Source organism: Scardinius erythrophthalmus (genome assembly GCF_964197995.2).
Source record: "Scardinius erythrophthalmus genome assembly, chromosome: 15".
NCBI classification, from domain to species: domain Eukaryota; kingdom Metazoa; phylum Chordata; class Actinopteri; order Cypriniformes; family Leuciscidae; genus Scardinius; species Scardinius erythrophthalmus.
Genome location: NC_138235.1, coordinates 21382078 through 21402952, shown reverse-complemented (window position 1 = coordinate 21402952; position 20875 = coordinate 21382078). Strand labels below are relative to the sequence as shown.

At 37.9% G+C, this 20875-nt stretch overlaps 1 protein-coding gene across 4 annotated transcripts in view; it reads right to left on the bottom strand.

The window, feature by feature from the left end:
* Positions 1-587: 587 nt before the first annotated feature.
* LOC308703783 (nucleolar protein 4-like) overlaps positions 588-20875 on the bottom strand; it is a 73469-nt gene continuing 53181 nt past the window's right edge. For 2 of the 4 annotated variants that reach the window (XM_081387693.1, XM_081387692.1), the window contains 2 exons: positions 19420-19567; positions 588-907 (listed from right to left, as the gene is read on the bottom strand). In XM_081387693.1, the coding sequence (XP_081243819.1) occupies positions 609-907; positions 19420-19567 (447 nt within the window). In that variant the 3' untranslated portion in view covers positions 588-608. Of the gene's footprint in view, positions 908-17864; positions 18420-19419; positions 19568-20875 lie in introns of those variants that run through there. The other 2 variants (XM_081387695.1, XM_081387694.1) reach the window with 2 other exon arrangements.

Here is a 20875-nt window from a genome sequence, read left to right as displayed (position 1 = left end):
TGTGACAGCCAGTCAAGGCCTCTGGATTCTATTAGAGAACAGTCTCATTTACATTCACACAGGTGCTGCGGCTTATCGACAACCTACCTACACAAAACAGGCAGTGAAGGGTAAACCGAGGCAAGTTTGGGTGTATTCGAGAGAATGTGTTTGCGACCTTTGTTCTCTGTCTGTAATGCTATCTTGCTCCAGCCCGAGGCAGTGCTAGACAACATCGCCCAAACCAAGGACTCGTTTTCATAGTCGAGTCTTAAGACACAAACACACACATCCTCTCCGTCTTTGTCTATTGGTCAGGTCAGAGCCTGTGTGCCATTGTGGACAACAGTTTCTCATTTTCTTTGTTTGGCGTACAAACACTCCTCCACACCTCCATATGCTGTGCCTCCCTCCCTCCAGACTGCTGCCTGTCGGCTGAGAACGCCCCAGTCTGACTTGCCGCGGTGAGTGGGTAGAATAATGCAGACGGCTGCGTCTCCAGATGCATTTCTAAAGGACATTCTATATGCATCTTTAATTTGAGCTCCGACACGGCTGATTCAGTCTTCAGGAAATTACCATGCAGCGGATTACATATTAGGCTGACTGCAGGTGGAACAGGTGGGATTTTATGGGAATACACAGAATTCGAATAGAATTACAAGTGCAAAAGTGAATAGAATGAGAGCATAATGTTTTATGGACGCACACACACACACACACACACACACACACAAAGACGAGCTGCACCTCTTTGATGGGAAAAACAAAACTAATGAGGTGGGCTGGTCAGAGTCCTGCTTTTGAGACAGGATGCTGTGCTTTGTGAATGTGTGATTTTGGCACAGTCGTTGGGTAGGCGTGCTGATGGGGCAGTGCCGCATCACAGGGATGGTGATGGGGGAGGAGAGGAGGAGGAGGGGTGCTGCTGAGGGGTGGATAGAAGAGAACACAAGCAGTAGCCCATTATTTGAATTTGACTGCGCAACTGGAATATTATACTAACTAATACAACTATATCTGAACAAATCACAAGTTTCTTGAATGACTAATGCATGCTGCCGTGATGGGTCCATACTTCAGTTTGCATGTTTTTGCCACTTTACTTTTACTTGTACTATTAAGTACTTGCTACTTTGGACTTTGAATTTGTACAAAAACAATTTTCACTTTATTGGTAAATAGAATAGAAAGCAATGTGTAAGAAGCAATTATGAAAACACCATATTGATGAACTGCCAAGAGACCCCCTCAATGTCTGATTACAACCCACTATATACAGTAGGAATAAACACTAAAAACACAAAAAAATGCTGGGTTGTTTCAACACATGTTTGGACAAACCCAACCGCTGGTTTAAAATTTTAAAGGACAAGTTCGGTATTTTACACTTAAAGCCCTGTTTACAGATCGTTTCTGATGAAATAGAACGGTTAAGATTAAAATTTTGACACATGCTGCTGTCCTGAGAATTTTAGGTTTATTTCGCTTTCCCCCCCACCTATAGAATGGCTGCATAGGTGCACTCGAACATATCCTTCCTAAAACGCATTAAACTTTCGTTTACAAAGAGATGAAACTCACAGAGTGGTCAGGGGTGTTCACTGATATGCTCATACAAAAATCGCTGCAAAAGATGCTTTTTTTTTTTTTGCTTTTATCATTTAAAACACAGTGACATGCTATGGTAAGCCATTTTAGCTTTTAATTATTCACAGGATGCATTTTTGATTATTTAAAATGTTACTTCTTGATATTAAGAATGTACTTTTTCTAGTAACAATGTCTATTTCTGATATCAGGAATTGCATTTTCATTTTACATTTTTCATTGTGCACTGGGGTGTCAGGTGTGACTGTGTGGCAATGGCAAATGGTTTACATGGCTCATGGGTCAGGTAGGACGGCCCCTTAACAGAATTTTGCTTAGGGCCCCAGGGAGGTCAGGATCGGCTCTGGAACCAAGTCATAACCCTGAAACACAGACAGACACATAGGATCCAAACGGCCTCCTCCTCAAGGCTACACAGGAGATAAACTGTGGGGGATCAGGACAGAGGGGAGAAAGGGAGGGGAACCGTGAAGGTGAAAATGAAAATGGCATTGTGACATTGTGAGGAACAGAAAAGTCTACAGGGCAATAAACAGAGCTGCTGTTTAGAGAGACCTTGTGTTTTTACTAGCCAGCTTTGTATCTTCACGGCACTGCACAGTGCAGTCAGCTGTTAACCCCGAAAACATGACATTTGGATACAGGCTATGGGAAGTTATGCGTTTAGTTTTTAAATGTGCTAGCACAAATTCAGTCTCTGTTATAACAGGAAATATTTTAGTTTGAATAATAAAAATAATAACAATCACACTCCTATAGCTGATCTTTCATGAGTCAGAAATAATGTAAGTTCAAGTTACACTACTGTTTAAAAGTTTAGGTTCAGTAAGATTTTTTTATTCTGCAAGGATGCATTAAATTGATCAAAAGTGACAGTGAAGACATTTATGTTGTTACAGATATCTATTTCAAATAAATGCTGTTCTTCTGAACTTTGTTTTTTTGTTCATCAAAGAATCCTGGAAAAAATGTATAACGGTTTCCACAAAAATATTGAGCAGCACAGTGTTTTTTTTTTTAAACATTTATAATAATACGAAATGTCGTGAGCAGCAAAATAGCATATTTGAACGATTTCTAAAAGATCATGTGACACTGAAGGACGATGAAGCTGAAAATACAGGAATAATTACATTTTAAAATACATTCAAATAGAAAAGTCATTTTAAATTATATATATAAAAAATCTTTTTTAAAAATCACAATATTACTGTATAGTTCTTACTGTATTTTTTTATCAAATAAATTCAGCCATGGTGATCATGAGACATTAAAAGAAACTTACCCAGCGTAAACTTATGAACAGTAGTATTACACATGCACATAATCACCAGTGCAAAGTCATATTTACCAGCAAGAAACAAATGTATTATTATTATTTTCAGTCCTGTATTTAAATAATATTAAAATAACATTCAAATATTAGAAAAAATAAATAAAGTACTGCAGAAATGCAAGTTTGTCCACTACATCTCGCTTCCTACTTCTCGCTTTTGTTTTGGATATTTTTCAAGAGTTTTTGAGTGGCAATTTTTAGTCTATTCCACAAAATCACATTGCAGTTTAGGAAGAGCAACCCCAATCCATTCAGCCATGGGCAAATTTAGTAGCAGTTTTATAATTAGTGCTAATATCATTAGACCATTTAGTTTTTGAGGCTAAGCTTCCACTGTCGGTTTAAGAGGACAATCCCTGCGCAGCTACTGATAGAAGAGACATCCAAAGACTTGCTATTGTAATTGCCATCTTCTTTTATCATTAAAGCTATATCATGATTTTTTTTTTTATGTAGTTTATTATGCTAGTACAGCAGCTTTAATACAGGTAGGTACATCTCTCTAAACATTAGCTTTGATCATCCAAGATAAGCAGAGACATTTAAGGTAGTCAAGTGTTTTTTCCTTCTAAGCTCGGGGCAGGAGACATCATTAATTGTTACAAATGAAACGTGGAAACGGCATGACTGTGATGGTTAATCAGGTGTATCTGCCGAAGCGGGTCTTCACTTACAAGCTAAACTAAAGTGGAATCATGAATTTATTTAACGATAAGAATTTTAATCGGTTGCTTATATTCAAAATAAAGTTCACATCATTGACTGGATGAAATCTGCATGCCCTGCTGCAATCGTTTCAGACTTCATTCATTGTACACGTGTGTGCATCAGCTGTGGGTCAGAAGCAAAATTGTGGGCAAGCATTATCTGATCTAATTTCCCTTCAGCACAAAACAATGTCCAATCATCTCAGCGGGTAGGGGGCAGAATTACAGACCAACCCACTTGCACTAATGTGCAAGCGCTGAGGGAGAAAGGTCTAAGATATCAGTACTTATGCAGCACTTGTGGAAAAAACAGGAAGTTCTCTGGAAAAGAGGAAGGGATCCTGATGACTGCTATTGACTGAAGCGTATCAACGAACAGTGTACGCGGTGTAAGTTTACCTACAGACTACAGTTTAATCCTGTATGACTAATAGGTTTGCTGTTACAACAGATACATGATGAGGCATTACATTGGATGGTGATCTGAAAGAGGATTTCACCGGCATTAGTCTTTGTATGTTATGTGTCCTCTCACATCATTATCAGTATCTGACTTTAAACACTGACGCTGATGTAGCTAAAGATTCCACACACAGCGGGCAGGGAAACTGATTCACACACTGTGAACAAAGTGGTAGAGAGGTGGATTAGTTTATCTAAATTTCTCATTTTGAGAAGCAACTTTTTAGCATGTTAGCATGCTTTTTGCTTTAATGTTCACTACCCTCAAAATCTCCAGAAAAGTCTATGGATGTACATACATTAAAATACAAGGCCAGACGCAGATTATTATTTTAATGATATTAATTAATTTAATAGTATTATACACTTCAGTCTAATTAAATAAATAAAAGAACACTAAAACCAATCATTTTACATGCTACAAGTGAATTTAAGCATCACAACATTATACTATAATTTGCCGAAGATTACATGTAATAGTGATTAACTTATGAGCGTTTTTAAAGATTAACTTTAAGTGAACGTTAGATAACTGAAATATACATGCATAAAAATGAAGGACATGAGCATTTACATATCAGAAATATGTCTTATTATGACCGCCGCTAGCGTAGCTAGCGAAAGCGGTCATATAGGGATTGTCAAAGTTTTTTTTTTTTTTTTTTTCGTCACCTTACTGAATTTTTCGTCAACGATACCAGGGACACCGAAGCACCGGGGAACATGAAATTTGGTGGGCATGTAGCCCCACTAGACTTCTAAGGAAAATTTTCGTTTGGTCCCCGGGGGCCACTCCCCCCCGCGCTGGGCCCCCCCAAACCCAAAAAAATGCAGTTTTTCCTAAATAACTACCTGAACCGTGGCACCGAGGATGTAGAAATTTTTATGGTATGTTGGTCTATTAGACTTTTACGGAAAAATTTTGTTTGGTCCCCGGGGGCCACTCCCCCCCCCCCCCCGCGCTGGGGCCCCCGTAAATTTTTCGTCAACGATACCAGGGACACCGAAACACCGGGGAACATGAAATTTGGTGGGCATGTAGCCCCACTAGACTTCTAAGGAAAAATTTCATTTGGTCCCCGGGGGCCACTATCCCCCCCCCCCCCAAACCCAAAAATGCAGTTTTTCCTAAATAACTACCTGAACCGTGGCACTGAGGATGAAGAAATTTTTATGGTATGTTGCTCTTAAGGGCCCACATCAACCTAGCCCATAATCACTCATTTGTGATTTGCGCCCCTCCCATAAAAAATGAAAATGCAATATTATTCTGCTTTAATCGCCCCTATCTTCAGTGGAGATGTTCAGAACTGCACCATATTTCATGTGTATGATTAACTTGACATCCTCTGGGGGTATCCTCTGCTAAGTTTCGTAGAATTTCATCCATGGGGGGGTATAAAATAAATTCATTTATGTGCACATTTAGTGACTGTACACTCATCGGCCTGTAGATGGTGCTGTTGAGCGAAGGGTTGCTGGTTTAGGATGATACTGTCACACACACACATGCAGGAATACAAACAAACACAAGCATGCACACACACTGACATCCACACGCACAGACACACACCCATACACACACATACAAATCCACATGCACAGACACACACACACAAACACACACGCGCACACATGTACGCACACATACATACACGCACAGACACACACATACAAAGACACACACATACACAAACACACACACATACACACACAGACAGACATGCACATACTACTACTTTTTTTAGGTATATACATAAACATGCAATACAGCCAAATTACTCAACGTCATTTATTTTTGTGGAAAGCCAGTGCAGGCCTGAGCGGCGGTCATATTTTGTACCGCGATGCGGTACATCTAGTTTATATCGTCTTACACATAGACTGTAAAAAAATATGGACGTAGTGTCCGTGACGTCACCCGTAGATTTCAAGAAGACCGTTTTTGAAGCCTAAAGTGGGCGTGGCCGAACGTCGCCATCTTGGCAGCGCGTCACTCCCGAATTTATTTATTTTTACAGTCAGACAATGAACTGAGGTAACATGACAGACTAACAGACAGCTGACAAATGGTTAATGATGACTAATGACCACAGCAGCGGGAATCCACCCGTCACTCTAAAGTGTACACCCTTAATTATGCAGAAATTTTAAGGCTTAATATAATTTAAACGGATGAGTTATAAAAAAATTCACCCCCCTCACAGTTGTCATGAAGGGAAAAATAAGCTATATAGACAAAAGCCACTTTTTGCACCAGGCTGTAAACGGGTTTTTTTCTGCTGTAAAGTTGGGCATTTTAACATGGGGGAGATACAGGTTTGACTCACTTCTGCATCCAGCCTTAAGCGGCCAGTCGATGAATTACTATTGAATTCACTTCCGTGTTGGTTTCAAGAGAGAGACAGGGAGGCTGCCGCTTGGTCTTACAGTATAAGAGGATATATACCCCACCGTTCAAAAGTTTGAGGTTGGTAAGATTTTTTAATGGTTTTGAAAGTCTCTTTTGCTCACCAATGCAGAATTTATTCAAATTTAAAATACAGGAAAAAATAGCAATATTATGACATTACAATTTAATATAACTGTTTTTACTGATCCCAAACTTGCAACACATTCTGTACAATATTAAGAGTCTTGTTTGTGTAGCACTTGCTAAGCATCCATGAGATTACTGATTGAACCGGACGAGGGTTAAATGTGTAAAAGCCTGGGCGCAGGCCTCATTAACATTAATAAGAGGGTTTTCAGTAGCAGTGAAAGAGAGATACAGAGAGGGCGAGTATAATGTACAGACCCGTACGGCTGATCCTCTGGCCTGCTTAGGATGAGGATAGTTGGTGGGTGTGGTGGGGCTTACATCTAACAACCCTTTAAACATCTGTGCTAAACTCACGTCTGTTTGTATTCAACAGCTGGGTGATCCCATGTTATCCCGCCTCTCCTCTATCCCTCAATCTCACATCTGTCCCTTTCATAACACTTCCTAATGGATCCCCCTCTAGAGCTACATAACACTAATATTAACACAGAAAATGTGCCAAAGTTCGACACTTGGTGCTGTTTTCTAAAGCTGATTCGCCTCTTCATACGGCCTGCTATATTTCCAAAAGCACTTGGTGTACATATTAATGCAATAGTTCACCCCAAAATGATAATTCTGTTATCATTTATTTGACGAAGTTTATTTCTTATGTGGAACACAAAATATGGTTTACTGAAGATTTTCCATGGTGCTCTTTTCCATAAAGGAGAATGTGGCTAGATCATTCTCAAAATCTGGTGACAAAGATGTCCCTTGAAAAAGTTTTAGTTATGAAAAACGTTTTTTTTTTTTTTTTTTTTAAATATGATTTTTTTTTTATTCTACACTTTTGTGTAAATATTTCAATATTTAAATTATTTCATTTAATAAGGCTCACACACTGTATCCTTGGTTAGCTTTTTCTTGAGTTAAGCATTAGCACATGTGCAATATGTTGATATGTATTGGCCGATATGTGTTAATTTTTTATGTTATGGTTAAGAAAATTATATCAACACTGTATATTAAAGCAGATAAATAATGGATTATTATGATGGTGAATAAATGATGACAAAACTTTCATTTTTGGGTGAACTGTTCCTTTAAGTGAAGGGTTACATTACTCAATCTCTCCTGAGGTAACACCCATGTTTGTCACTTTTTCCCTGTGCCAATAGAACCAAGGTCACTGGGTGCCACGAACACACCTGCTTTAAATTTAGAAGAGCAAACAGGCACGATGGAGTGCCCCTTTTATAATAGTTTATCTTATCTCCTTCCTCCAATAGGGTGTTTTATTCACCCTCCAGTAAAAGCAGAAGGAACTGATAGCACCGGGTCCAAATTTCAGGGGCATTTTGGAGATTTATGGAGCAACCTTTACACGGTTTCTCTGAAATGTACCCTACCCACTCCCCATAAAACAATCAGGGAGAGGTGCACGGCCCCTGCGAGAGGGTGCTTACACAAACACTCTTTCAGAGCCCTCACACCTAGGCTTGAAACGCTGAGCGTGCTGGAATAGGCGACGGGGCGTGCGTTTTGTGCATGGTGAAGTGCACCACCTCATCATCCCTGATTGTATCTAGGAGTTCACAGCACACACATGCACACCTCATTAAAAGTAAAGCAACCATATGATTAGGAGTCAATCTAATTGCCCAGAGATAACGAACATGCACATGTGCTAAAATCACAGCAGGCTGTCATTCCTGCAAACAAAACACATTGTTAGCCATCGGTCATGGGCACAAACCTATAAGTGTAATAATTAATTCAAACCCTTGTTATTTGAGGGTGGCGTTGAGGGGTGGCAGTTAATAATTAAGCAACCTCTGGCCTTGGCTCAGTGGAAAGCGTCCTCTGTCAGAAAATGAGGCCTTCAGTAGAGCACCCCAACACACACAAACTGCACACAATGGCAAAGAATGAACTGCTAGCACACACACTGCCTACTGCAAACACCTCAGTATGCTGTATTGCCTAGTAGTGTGTAAAGTGCAGGATGAGTTATAAAAGATAAGTAGTAGAAAAATTCATTCAAATTCATTTGCAGAGGTGCACAATATATCGGCCATATTAGTTGACAACCTTTTTTAACCAGTTTTGGTTGATATTAAATATTTATTGACCATTTTTGGACATGTTTGCACCTATTTAAGATTTAAGTCATTATAGAGTGCTAACTTAAAGACATAGCAATAGATTATGGCAAAGAGTTAACCGTTTGAGCACCATCTCTTGACGAGCGCCTTTCCTTTAAGAGCACGTTGATGCGAGTTGCTGTGCACATATAAAAAAACAAGTTAAGAATGAGTTAATTTCTTTAAGTACACCATCCTTTAATAATGGTACTGGCTTTGTTTACTTTATTCTATAGCAGAATTCAAAAGGAATATTTCATATTCACTTGTCGAATACAAACTATATATAAAAAAAAAAGAAGTATTATCTTCTGTCGGTATCAGCCCAAAAAAAAAATTCACACTGGATTTGGAATGTTAAGTTTGGTGAGTTGCATTGTGGGATACAGTCTTCTACACAATATGCTATGTTGTGTAATGCATATTTGTCTAAAATACAGTAGTATGTCAGATAGGCATTCTACACATACTGAAAATTAGAACTGCATAATGCTGAAATAGTACGAGTAGTGCGGTAGTATGCTTTCCAAACAGCTTGAGACCCGGAGGGATATTTATACTCTAAAAAGACTATATAGGCCTATTTATCTTGACAGAGGGATCTTCGGGACATTTTCACATTCCCTCCTTCCCATCTTTTATCTACAAATGCATCTTTATCAGCCGCTGCCCCCACGTGGAGTCATTATGGGAGAGGGGGGATGCCTGATCATGTGTGTAAAAGAGGGGGGAGGAGAACACTGGTCCGTTCTTCATGCTCTCTTCTTTTGTATGATTCATCTGAAGAGGCCTTCAGATTTTATCGGCCAGCTCCTTCCCTATTTCTCCCCTCCGTGCCTCGCTATCTCGCTCTGGGTCCTCCAGATTAACTCGACAAACATACTCATAATCAAATAGAACACACACTGGGAAATGTCATATGTTAATGGCCTTGCATTTTTAATAACATTTCCATTAGGTGATCATGTGATTATCGCCCTTGGTTTCTCTCTGTCTCTCCCACACAGTCTCTTTATTGCCTTGTAGGCTTATGTTGGGGGGACACAGTCATCTTTTTTTCAATCCTCAGAAGTAGACGACCGTCTGTTTCAAATGACTTCACGTCTGTATATCTCTGCACATGGTGCGTCAGAAGACTGACAGGCTAGTTTATTGGAAATAGCTGCACTCTTCAGTATGGGTGGGATATCTGTCTATAGCTGCCCGGTCGGACGGTTGAATCAGATAAGTATCGGTGACCTGCTGAAACCAGAGAGAATGACCTGACAGCATTAATGAACCTTCTCCTCTCCTGCCTTTCATTCAAACGTGTCAACTCGGCTGGCGAACACAACGCTGCTTTAGAGTTTCAGGAGGGCATGCTATGATTGTGTGAATGTACATAGTGCATGTGATAGCCATGTGGATGGGAAAAGCGTGGAGAATATCAAAACAAATTATTTATAAAAAGTAGCAAAAAAAATCCATTCATTTAGAGAAAATTATTATTAACATAAACATTTTAACATACAGTAGACATGAGCTCTGAGGACATTTAGCAAGTAGTAGTATTTTAATAGTCAAATTTCTAGTGAAAGAACCATCTATAATCCCAAAATGAGCGCAACCAATCAGTGAAGCCACTGATACCATGCAGATGACCGCCTACTCCCATGAAGCATTGCAGATAATGTAATTACTGTATATGATCATTTTTACAGATGATTTTTTTTTTTTTTATTGCTTCAGATAAAAAGTTAGAGCTAGAGTTAGAACTCTCTATTCTAACTTTTATTAAGGTACTTTTTAAAAATCCTATTGAGGAAATGAATGGCAAGAATCCTTTCAGAACCAAGGCAGCTGAAAAAAAGGCCAGTTACTGTTGCACTCTACAAAAAAGAGCTCTTTGGAAATTCAGTCCCACATGCACACAATCGCGGTATTCTCTCAAAAAGCAACTAGATGACCATAACACTTATTTTTGTGAAGCTTTTTTTCAGCCTGCTGCTTCTCTGAGTCACATAGTGTGCTATAAGGCTGTTTTCACACTAGATTCGACTGCTTGGTCCAAACCCGAATGCAATTACACCACCGCATCCAGCTTTTTTCCCCCAAATTGTACTTTTGGGTTTGAATCGTGGTACCAACACAAAGAACTCTGAGTGAGTGGCAACTTTGATGGGGGGGGCTTCAGACTTTCTATTTGAGCATCAGTGAGGGTTTCCTGCTGAAAAACATGGATCAACACTCACTTGTTCTGCTTTTGATGACTGTACCTGCTGCTGTTGGGCATCTCTGTAAGTAAGTAAATGCTGAGAGAGTTCAGAGCAGATGAGAGACGTTTGCTGTCTGAAGGACAAGAAGAGAGAGATTCCGTGAACACAGCACTGGTGTGAAAAGAAGATATGAGGAGAGGAGGTGATGATGAAGGGAGGTTAGAATATGAGAGAAGCGGTAAAGAGAGGGTTGATACGGCATTTAACACTGACAGATTTGCCGATGTTGTGTGTATTGCATGTATTAGAGCATGCGTCTGTTGACACGCATTCTGGCGCAGCCAAAGAAACATCACATGTACACATACACACACACACACACACACACACACACACACACACACACACACACACGTTTACTCAGCTAAAAAAATATGAACATAGACTTCTATTGTTTTTAAAAACATCTAATTCTAAATACTAAAAGCTAATTTTTACCAGCCATAATAAACACTTTTGCTTTTTTAAAAAATATGTTTTTGCATTTTTAAGGTGCATCACATTAGCTGAATTTTAAACAGGTCCATTGTCCAATAGTGTAGAAATGTATAAAGTCACTTTCATATCAAGCAGCTTTCAGCTGGTCAGTATGACAAATTTACAAGATTCGCAACATGAGCAAAATCTGTGTGGGGAACGTTTGGTAACATTTATTTTACAGTGTCACTGCTACACGTTACATGTACTTACTGTAGTAACAACTATAAATTATGCATAAAATTACACGCAACTAAACCTAAACCAAACCCTAACCCTATTGTTAGTCCATGTAATTAATTAATTAATTAATTAATATCACTCAGTACTAAAATCTATAATTACACTTTAACAAGGACACCTTAAAATAAAGTGTAACCAAACTTTTTTCAGCACCATTACACTACTGCAGTATACCTGTTCAAACGGTTTGGGCTCAGTAATGTTTTTTGTTTTTAAGAAATGTATACTTTTATTCTGCAAGGATGCATTACATTTACAATTATTTTTAATGAATTAACATTAGTTAATGTATTAACTAACATGAACTAACAATTAACAAAACATATTTTACAGTATTCATTAATCTTTGTTAATGTTAGTTGATAAAAATACAGTCATTCATTGTTTGTTCATATTAATTCACAGTGCATTAACTAATGGTAACAAACACAACTTTTGATCTTAATAATGTATAAGTAAATGTAGAAATTAACATTAATTTAGATTAGATTAAAAAATGCTGTAGATGTCTTGTTCATTCTTAATTCATGTTAACTAAAGTAGTTAATGTTAACTAACAAAACCTTATTGTAAAGTGTTACCAATTGATCAAAAGTGACAGTAATGACATGAACAGAACATTTATTCGAATTTTTATAGCATTATCAAAAAATCCTGCAAAAATGTACAATAGCAGCACAGCTTTTTTTAAGACTGATAATGATAAGAAATGTTTCTTGAGTACCAAACATAGACTGTAAAAAATAGTACCAAATCAGCATATTAATATTTCACAATTACCTTTTTTTTTCTGTATTTTTTATCAAATAAATATAGCCTTGGTGAGTATAAGAGACTTGAAAAATCTTACTGACCCCAAACTTCTAAACGGTACTTGGTCAAATGATGGAAATAGTTCAAAATGAAACTCATAGCGTCAGCACGGACTCCCGTGTGCTGGTTAAGTGTTGGCTACAAGGGCAATATTGTGATATCCATGTCTAATAGCCTCCAGGATAATCACACCTTTCGCTGAACATTAAATAAAAGTAGGAGCTTCACACGATTATCTAATTATTTATTTTTACACTTGACCTCTATCACTAGCCTCCAGAGGGAAAGCAGTCAAAGTCACACTGTCATTTTCACATGGCCTACATTCCCTACCACATTTACACACACACACACACACACACACACACACACACACACACACACACACACACACACACACACACACACACACACACACACACACACACACACACACACACACACACACACACACACACACACACACACACACACACACACACACACACACACACACACACGACACAGGCTCTGGGCTGCGGTTGCGTTTGTCCTTTGGGTTACTTTGCCATTAGGGTTGAAACAAATCCACCCATGTAATGACAAAGGTCATTTAAATCCATCTGAGTTCTAATAGCAGGTCTGAATCACTCAAGCTTAAGCTTTCCTGGGCTTCAGCTGGTGGCATCCAAGCAACCTGTCACTAGAAGCAAAGGTGGACTATGCCCAGGTCATATTTCACCCCAATTCCAAAAGAAAAAGCATTATAACACTATTTTTATGGCAATTAAGAATTTCCAAGAAAAAATTGTTGCGCTCCAAACTGACAAGAAATAATTTTGCTTCAGATGAGCAGAGCCAAGGGAATATTTGAAAATGAGCAAGAAGGTTGCTGGCCGCACACTGAATCCAGTACAGACTGAAGTAGTCTAGCAAAACATTTTTTATTTTATGAGTTGCATCATGCAAAAAGTGCAAAGTGCATATGAATTAAAAACTTGTAAACACGATGCAACTCATAAAATAAATGTTTTTTTTGCTAAACTGCTGATTCAGTGTGCGGCCAGCAACCTTTTTGCTCGTTTTCAATTAAGCATTTCCCCCATCAATTTCCATTATATCAAATAAATCTAAAAATATACTATAAAATAATATATACAGTAAATAGAATTTAAATAATATATATTATTTAATTTGTAAAGTATAAATCATGGTATTAGTAGAACTGCCATTCATTTAAACATACATCCATTGCATTACAGTAATTTTACTGTAAAATGAAGAATAAAAAAAGAGAATCAGTGTTTGGGATAAGAATAAGAGGGGAAATGTTGGGGGAGGGTCTGAACTGTCATTAAAATATTAAACTGATTTTTTTATTTACCGGTATGTTTTTTTAAAATAAATGAATACAAATGTGAAAAAATAAATAAAACAAATTTTTACATTTAGGGGTAAGAAAGATACACAGACATATTTTTGTGTGATCAAGACACAATGCAGGCTGAAATAAACTTGCATTCCCACATGACCATGTCTGGAGCATCTGCACTAACCAGAAGGAAATGGCCTTGACTAAAAATGCCTTTTTATTGCAAACTAGTCAGGTAAGGATATGAATCACTTGTTAACATTTATTAAATACTAGTAAAGGCACATAATTCACTGCTGCAGGGCTATAATGCAGTAGTAAAGAGCTGGTATAATGCAGTATCTCAGCTTTATTATACACCACAGCAGTGATCTGATGAACCAATCACAGGGTGCAGTGATGTACAGGGGTAGCACGATGCTTTGGGGCAGACCGTGACCTTGACAGCATCTGTTCAGAGAACACGGCTATGAGCTTCAGTATCTGAAGTACTGAACAACATTTTTAGCACTTTGTGTGTTTGTCCCTCATACTGAGGTGTTAAGTAAATTTTCTCCATCCTGCAGCTCCTAAAGTGTCCACTTGAACCATCCCCCCACTCTCTTCTCTTCCTCTCTATTTCCTGTCTCAGACATCCCAACCTGCACAAAGTCATTTCCGGGAGTCAAGAAATCTCCAACGGGGGGGGGGGGGGGGGGGTATTCGGTTCTAATTAGTTCGCAGGGTTCTCAAGTCTCACGCATTGGCCGTGAGACACACGCAATTCAACCAGTTCACACGCTCACACGCCACACTGTGTATTTCTCACGCTGAAAAGGCAATGCCAACCAAGTTGTCCTACAAGCTTTATATATAACGTTGTATACGAGGCGCAGGCACACAAAGTGATACAAACGTATCTCGGCCAGATTGCGTTCATTAATAGTCAACATAGATGCGCGAACACATAGATATTACATGATGATGTCTATGCGCGAACACACGGAAGTTGTCGGAACATTCTCGGCCACCGTACGTTCGTTACTAGGTAACCAACAACATCGCGCGAACACACGTCGTGATGATGGAGAACGTAAGTTGGAAGAAAGCTCGTCTAACATTTTTAGGCTAGTAGAACATTTAAATAATGTAGCCCATCGTATACATTATTATTGATGCTGTCAAAAACTCTACAACTACTTTGCAACCAGGCCAGAATTGGCTCAGTTTGGCTAGCTTACGTTATCTGAAACTAAGGGAAATGTTAGTGGGTATGGGAAGGAAAGAAGATGTATTTCTTCATTTTATTTTAAATAGATTTAAATGTATTTCTTTTATTTTAAATTATATTATATTATATATTATACTGTATTAATAGTATTTTTAGTTACATTAAGGCTAAGTTACATGTATTAAAGCAGAGTGCTCTGGGTAATATTTTATATCCTGTCAAAACATAATCATTGCCATTGCATTTGTATTTTTCAAACACTTACAACACAAAACACATTTCATAAGCTGGAGTGTGTAACATACAAATGCAATGGCAATGATTATGTTTTGACAGGATATAAAATATTACCCAGAGCACTCTGCTTTAATACATGTAACTTAGCCTTAATGTAACTAAAAATACTATTAATACATAATCATTGCCATTGCATTTGTATTTTTCAAACACTTACAACACAAAACACATTTCATAAGCTGGAGTGTGTAACATACTCTTGTACACACACACAAACACACACACATACCTTAATAATACTCTAATATGTCATCTGTTCACAATGTCCAACCACACAATAAATAATTATACCATTTCGACTAAGTTAGACACATTCAAAATGCAAAAAATATTTGTTTTTCCAAACTGTTTGGAGCAATTTGTTATATTTTTGTAATTTTTGTAACTTAATTGTAATTTTGAAATATAACATTAAAGAGTATATTTGATGTGATTAATTGCTCTGTCATTTATCAGATTTACCAATTGTTATATTTTCAATTTGTGCTGGTTAATATGAACAATGGGTAAAATTGGGGGGCGGGGCCAGGTGGGGGCGGGGCTCCATTAGGGCTCCTCCCCCAATCGCATGTGATCTCACTCCAAGATTTTGATAAAACTTGAGAACCCTGAGTTCGGTTCGAGAAATCTCCAACGGGGGGGGGGGGGGGGGGGGGGGGGGGGTCTGATTAATTCGGCTCGAAAGTAGAGATAAAATCCCGAGGCACACACGCACACTAGCGCACACACGCAAGGTCTCTCGCTCCCTCTCTCTGCCGTGCGCGCGCTACGCTTGCGCGCTCTTGCTTCCGGGAGATTTTAACTGATTTGCGGGCATCAGGGAGCCGCTATCAATATGCGGGAGACTCCCGGAACTTCCGGGAGACTTGGGATGTCTGCTGTCTGGCCTCGGGCTTTTGCACAGAAAAGGCACGGCACCAAGGCCACAGCCAGTGTGAGCCACAGTGTCAAGAAGACCGACACTGTACGCTCCTGATCGCACACAAACCACATGCTAAACACCTATGCGCACGTTTAGGAAGCAGTTACACCTGCAGGTTATGCCATTTACTGTATGAACATATTGAGTAAAGCCAAACAAACTAGTGAAGACCAACATCTAAATGTAAAATAAATATCACTTCACAGACTCACTTTACTGTTTAAACGACTAAAATGCATCAGCAATGGTTTAAAAATGTGCAGAATTCCTTTTGAAGCCACTACAACATGTTACTTCAATCCAAGAGAACAAAAGGGTCCACAGGTTAGACCGACAAGCTGGGTTGAGATTAACAGCATGAGTAATTATGCATTTAGACAATGATTAACTTTTACAAGAGGTCAAACGTGTACAAGGAAGGAAAAGAGACGACTACACCGAATACATGGCCACCTCAAAAAAGACGCTTTCTGCGAATATAAACGATCACATTTGCCCGTGTCTCCTCATGTTCAGGCAATCTGAAATCAGCCAAAGGTGATGAAGGTTATTCTTTGTGGCAGAACATTTCACTTTCAAGAGCAACTCTAATCAGTCAGAGAGAGCAGTCTTGATTACCTGACCTCCCTCTTTTTTCTCTTTTTCCTTCATCATCATCATCATCATCATGTCTATATATTCTTGTCAGAGTCCTGCTGATAGAGGGGTTCAGGGGGTCTTTCTCAGCTGATGGCCCTCAGAGAGTACTTTGCCCACGCCTGGCCATGAGAGAAACTCCAGAGGACAGCAGCACTCCCCCTGTTTGACAGCTGTGTATGTGTCAGACACTTTTATCCAAAGCAATTAACAGTGCATTCAAGTTATACATTAGAACTTCATGTTTACACCTCCATGAGCTAAAGGAAGGAGTAGCTAAAGCCATGGAGATCCTTAGAGTGTAAAACAAGGCTTTTTCAGTGAGCCATTCAGTATTCTACACTTTCATAACAGGTTTCTTGCAGAAAAACTGATTTAGCAATTTAGTAATTGGCATACCATCAAAACCTAATATGGCACACCTAATTTTATTTACCGAGTGTTTGTGTCTGTGTTTCACGTATGTGTATGCAGCCTATATGTTTATCTGAAGTATCTAAAAAGAAAACTGTATGTAGCCTATGTATTTTTGCTCAGCTTTCTGTACTATTGAAGGTTTTAGACTGCCTTCAATACAGAAAGATTACAGCTATATTTCCACCATAGACGGAGAGAGGTAGAAGGGGAGGAATTAAAAACTCTCTGCTTCACCATCATTATATAAACGCAGAGCTTTCTTGGTCGCTAATGTCACCCACAGACAGAGAAACAGCTGGAAAATGTAGCAAGAAACCACTGACCTTAAAGACCTGGAGAAACTTCTTCTGACCCTTCCAGTAACTCACCCAAAAATGAAAATTCGTAATTTACACAGGCTTATAGGACTAGCTTTCATGCTTAAAAAAAAGTAAAAAATAAATAAATACAAAAGTAATTAATTTGACTCATGTGACTGTTCTGAAGTCATACAATAACAGAGAGATTTTTTATAAATCGTGATCGAGCAAGTGAGTCTAGAACACAAGAATTGGACCAGTACAATTCATAATGGTTTTGTGAACAAAATTAACAGATATTGAAAAGATCTGATAAAATAAAAAATCTCATTAAAGTGCCAAGGACAGCTTTGGTGGATGTAGGTATTTTCAGTCAATAATAAAGCTCATGTCACCATTCAGTGTAACTGCACTGAAAAATATAGACCAGAACAGTCCCCTGAAAATCTCCTTTTGTTGTTCATGGAAGAGAATACAGGTTTGAAACGATATGAGTGTGAGTAAATGACGATGGATAAATTAATTTCGGGCTGTACAAGTCCTTAACCATCCAAAGACACCACTCAATATCTTCAGAGCTCTCGCTTTCCATCTCTCTTTTTCTCCTTATCTCCATTCGTCTATAATTTTTTCTCTTCCAGATGCTTCTCTTTGCTTGAAAGCAGCAGGGAGGAGGCCACTCAATCGCAATCGATACATACATCTCTTCTCGCCTCATTCTTGCCATTCCACCGCTCTCAAACAGCATGTGTGTAAAAGAACATACTTCATCTACTCACACAAACAATCTCTCAACAACACTGCCAAAAACATAAATCAGTATTTTTGTCTTATTTTCAGAAGCATCTGAGCATCCATATCTAAGTCTATAAGCAGATGTAAAAAATTTCTAAAATATTAAAAACCTGTTTTAAAAGAAATATATGATGAATTTTCATTTATATTTTAAATTTTAATATAAACTTTTTTTTTAAGTTTTTAAAGAAGTTAACACTTTTATTCTAATTTTATTATGCATTAAATTGATCAAAAGTTTCAGTAAAGACATGATGTTATTTCAAATAAATGCTGTTCTTTTGAACTTTCCATTAATTAAAGAATTCTGAAAGAAACGTTTAAACAAAAATATGTTTTCAACATCAGCATATTAGAATAAGTTCTGAAGGATCATGTGACACTGAAGACTGGAGTAATGATGCTGAAAATTCAGCTTTGACATCACAAAAATAAATTGTGTTTTTAAATATATTCAAATAGAAAACAGTTATTTTAAACTTTAACATTCCACATTATTACCATTTTTTATGTATTATTAATCAAATACATGAAGCAGGCTTGGTGAGCATTAGAGACTTCTTTCAAAAATTGTACCGACTCCATTAAGACATAGATATAAATGAAGATTTTTCTTAATTGTATTTTTATTATTGTAACATGTTTTTTTAATGGAAAATGTATGTGTTTATGAATTATAAATCTTCCTTTTATTTATGATTTTTCCAAGATATATTATTTAAATCGGGTCTGAATATCCTACTTTTAGTGAAGAAATTGTGTATCCCTCCTCAATAATGTATAATTAGATTTGATTACTGGGAACCAAGAGAAAAATACTGATAAAGAAAATGACTTTTTATGCTGAAGACATGCACACATGCATTTCATTTGAGACTCTAGAGTAATCAGAGGGTTCAAACCCTTTACTAAGACGCAGATGAGCATACAGTAACTCTTACCGTCCTCTTCCTTGTGTGTGTTTTGCGGGCTGTGCATCCTATCTGCGCTGGAAGGATGGTTCAGGTCAGACAGTGCGGTGTGACGTTCAGCTGATATCCATGTGGGGTCACTCATATCAAACTCCTCACTACTCACTGAACACTCATCCTGTGGAGAAAGAGCCAGAGAGATGTCAGTCCGACAGCTGAGGCAAGATTGCTCATATCGGCGCAACGTCTGTGCATGTGCAAAACTAGAATAGATGTGAAAGTCAGATTGGGCCGTGATGTTGGCAGGCAAACAGGCCCATGAGGAGCGCTGTCAGAGAGAGCAGTCACCCCCTGCTGAGTGACAGCATCACTCATATACACACACACAGGCGCAGTGGCCCACCGGGACCACCAAAATTACGACTAGGCCCCAAAGCACAGTGCAGACAGCATGAATACATAGAAGTGTTATAGTATTCAGTTTATCTATTCTATCGAAGGCATGAACATGATTTATTAATGAAATATTCACATCCTGACCTCTCTAAAACCTGATTCAGTCAAGTCATTCAGGTTTTTTGCCTTTGTGCAACCGCTTTAAAAATCAAGCAATGAACATGAATCATTTTATAATGAATGGAATATGTATCAGAAAATATTTGATTCACATTGCACTGCAGTATATAAGGCTACATAAATACACGATTTGTCTGCTGAAAAACATGCACTGAAATGTAAATAATGTAATGTAATTAAAATCTGTGAAATATTTCCCAAGGTATGCATAAACCGATATTCTATACGCAGACATATTCACACTATTCCACTATATCATGGACATGACTATGAATTAAAAGTAAAAAGCAAGGTTGTGAAAAGTTGTTCAAATCAAGAACATTTTCTACCATCAGTGGGACTTTCATTCAATGGAACAGATGGCCTAAACTCTAGCTTTGTAAATTAATATAATACTATTCAAACGTTTGGGGCCAGTAAAACTTTTTTTTTAAAGGAATTAATACTTTTATTCAGCAAAGGATGCATGAAATGCATTAAATAAACAAAAGTGACAGTAAAGACTTTTAAGTTGTAACAAAAACTTTATCAAATAAATCCTTTGCTTTTGAACGTTCTACATCAAGGAACTGTAAACAGCAACATAATCAATATATTAAAATGATTTCTAAAGGATCATGTGAAACTGAAGACTGGAGTATTAGAAATTCAGCTTTACCATCACAGGAATAAATAACATTTTCAAATATATTTAATTAGAAAACAGTTATTTTAAATTGTAATTACATTTCACAATATTAGTGTTTCTATTTCAAATAAATGCCAAAATATTACCAACAATCTTTACAATGGTAATGTAGCCTAAGTCTTTGGAGTTTTTTGTTGTTGTTGTTGTTGTTGCTAGATTTAGTACAATCTATCGCTTAAAGTAACAGCACACCTCTCCTAGAAAATAATGCATGATTTGAAG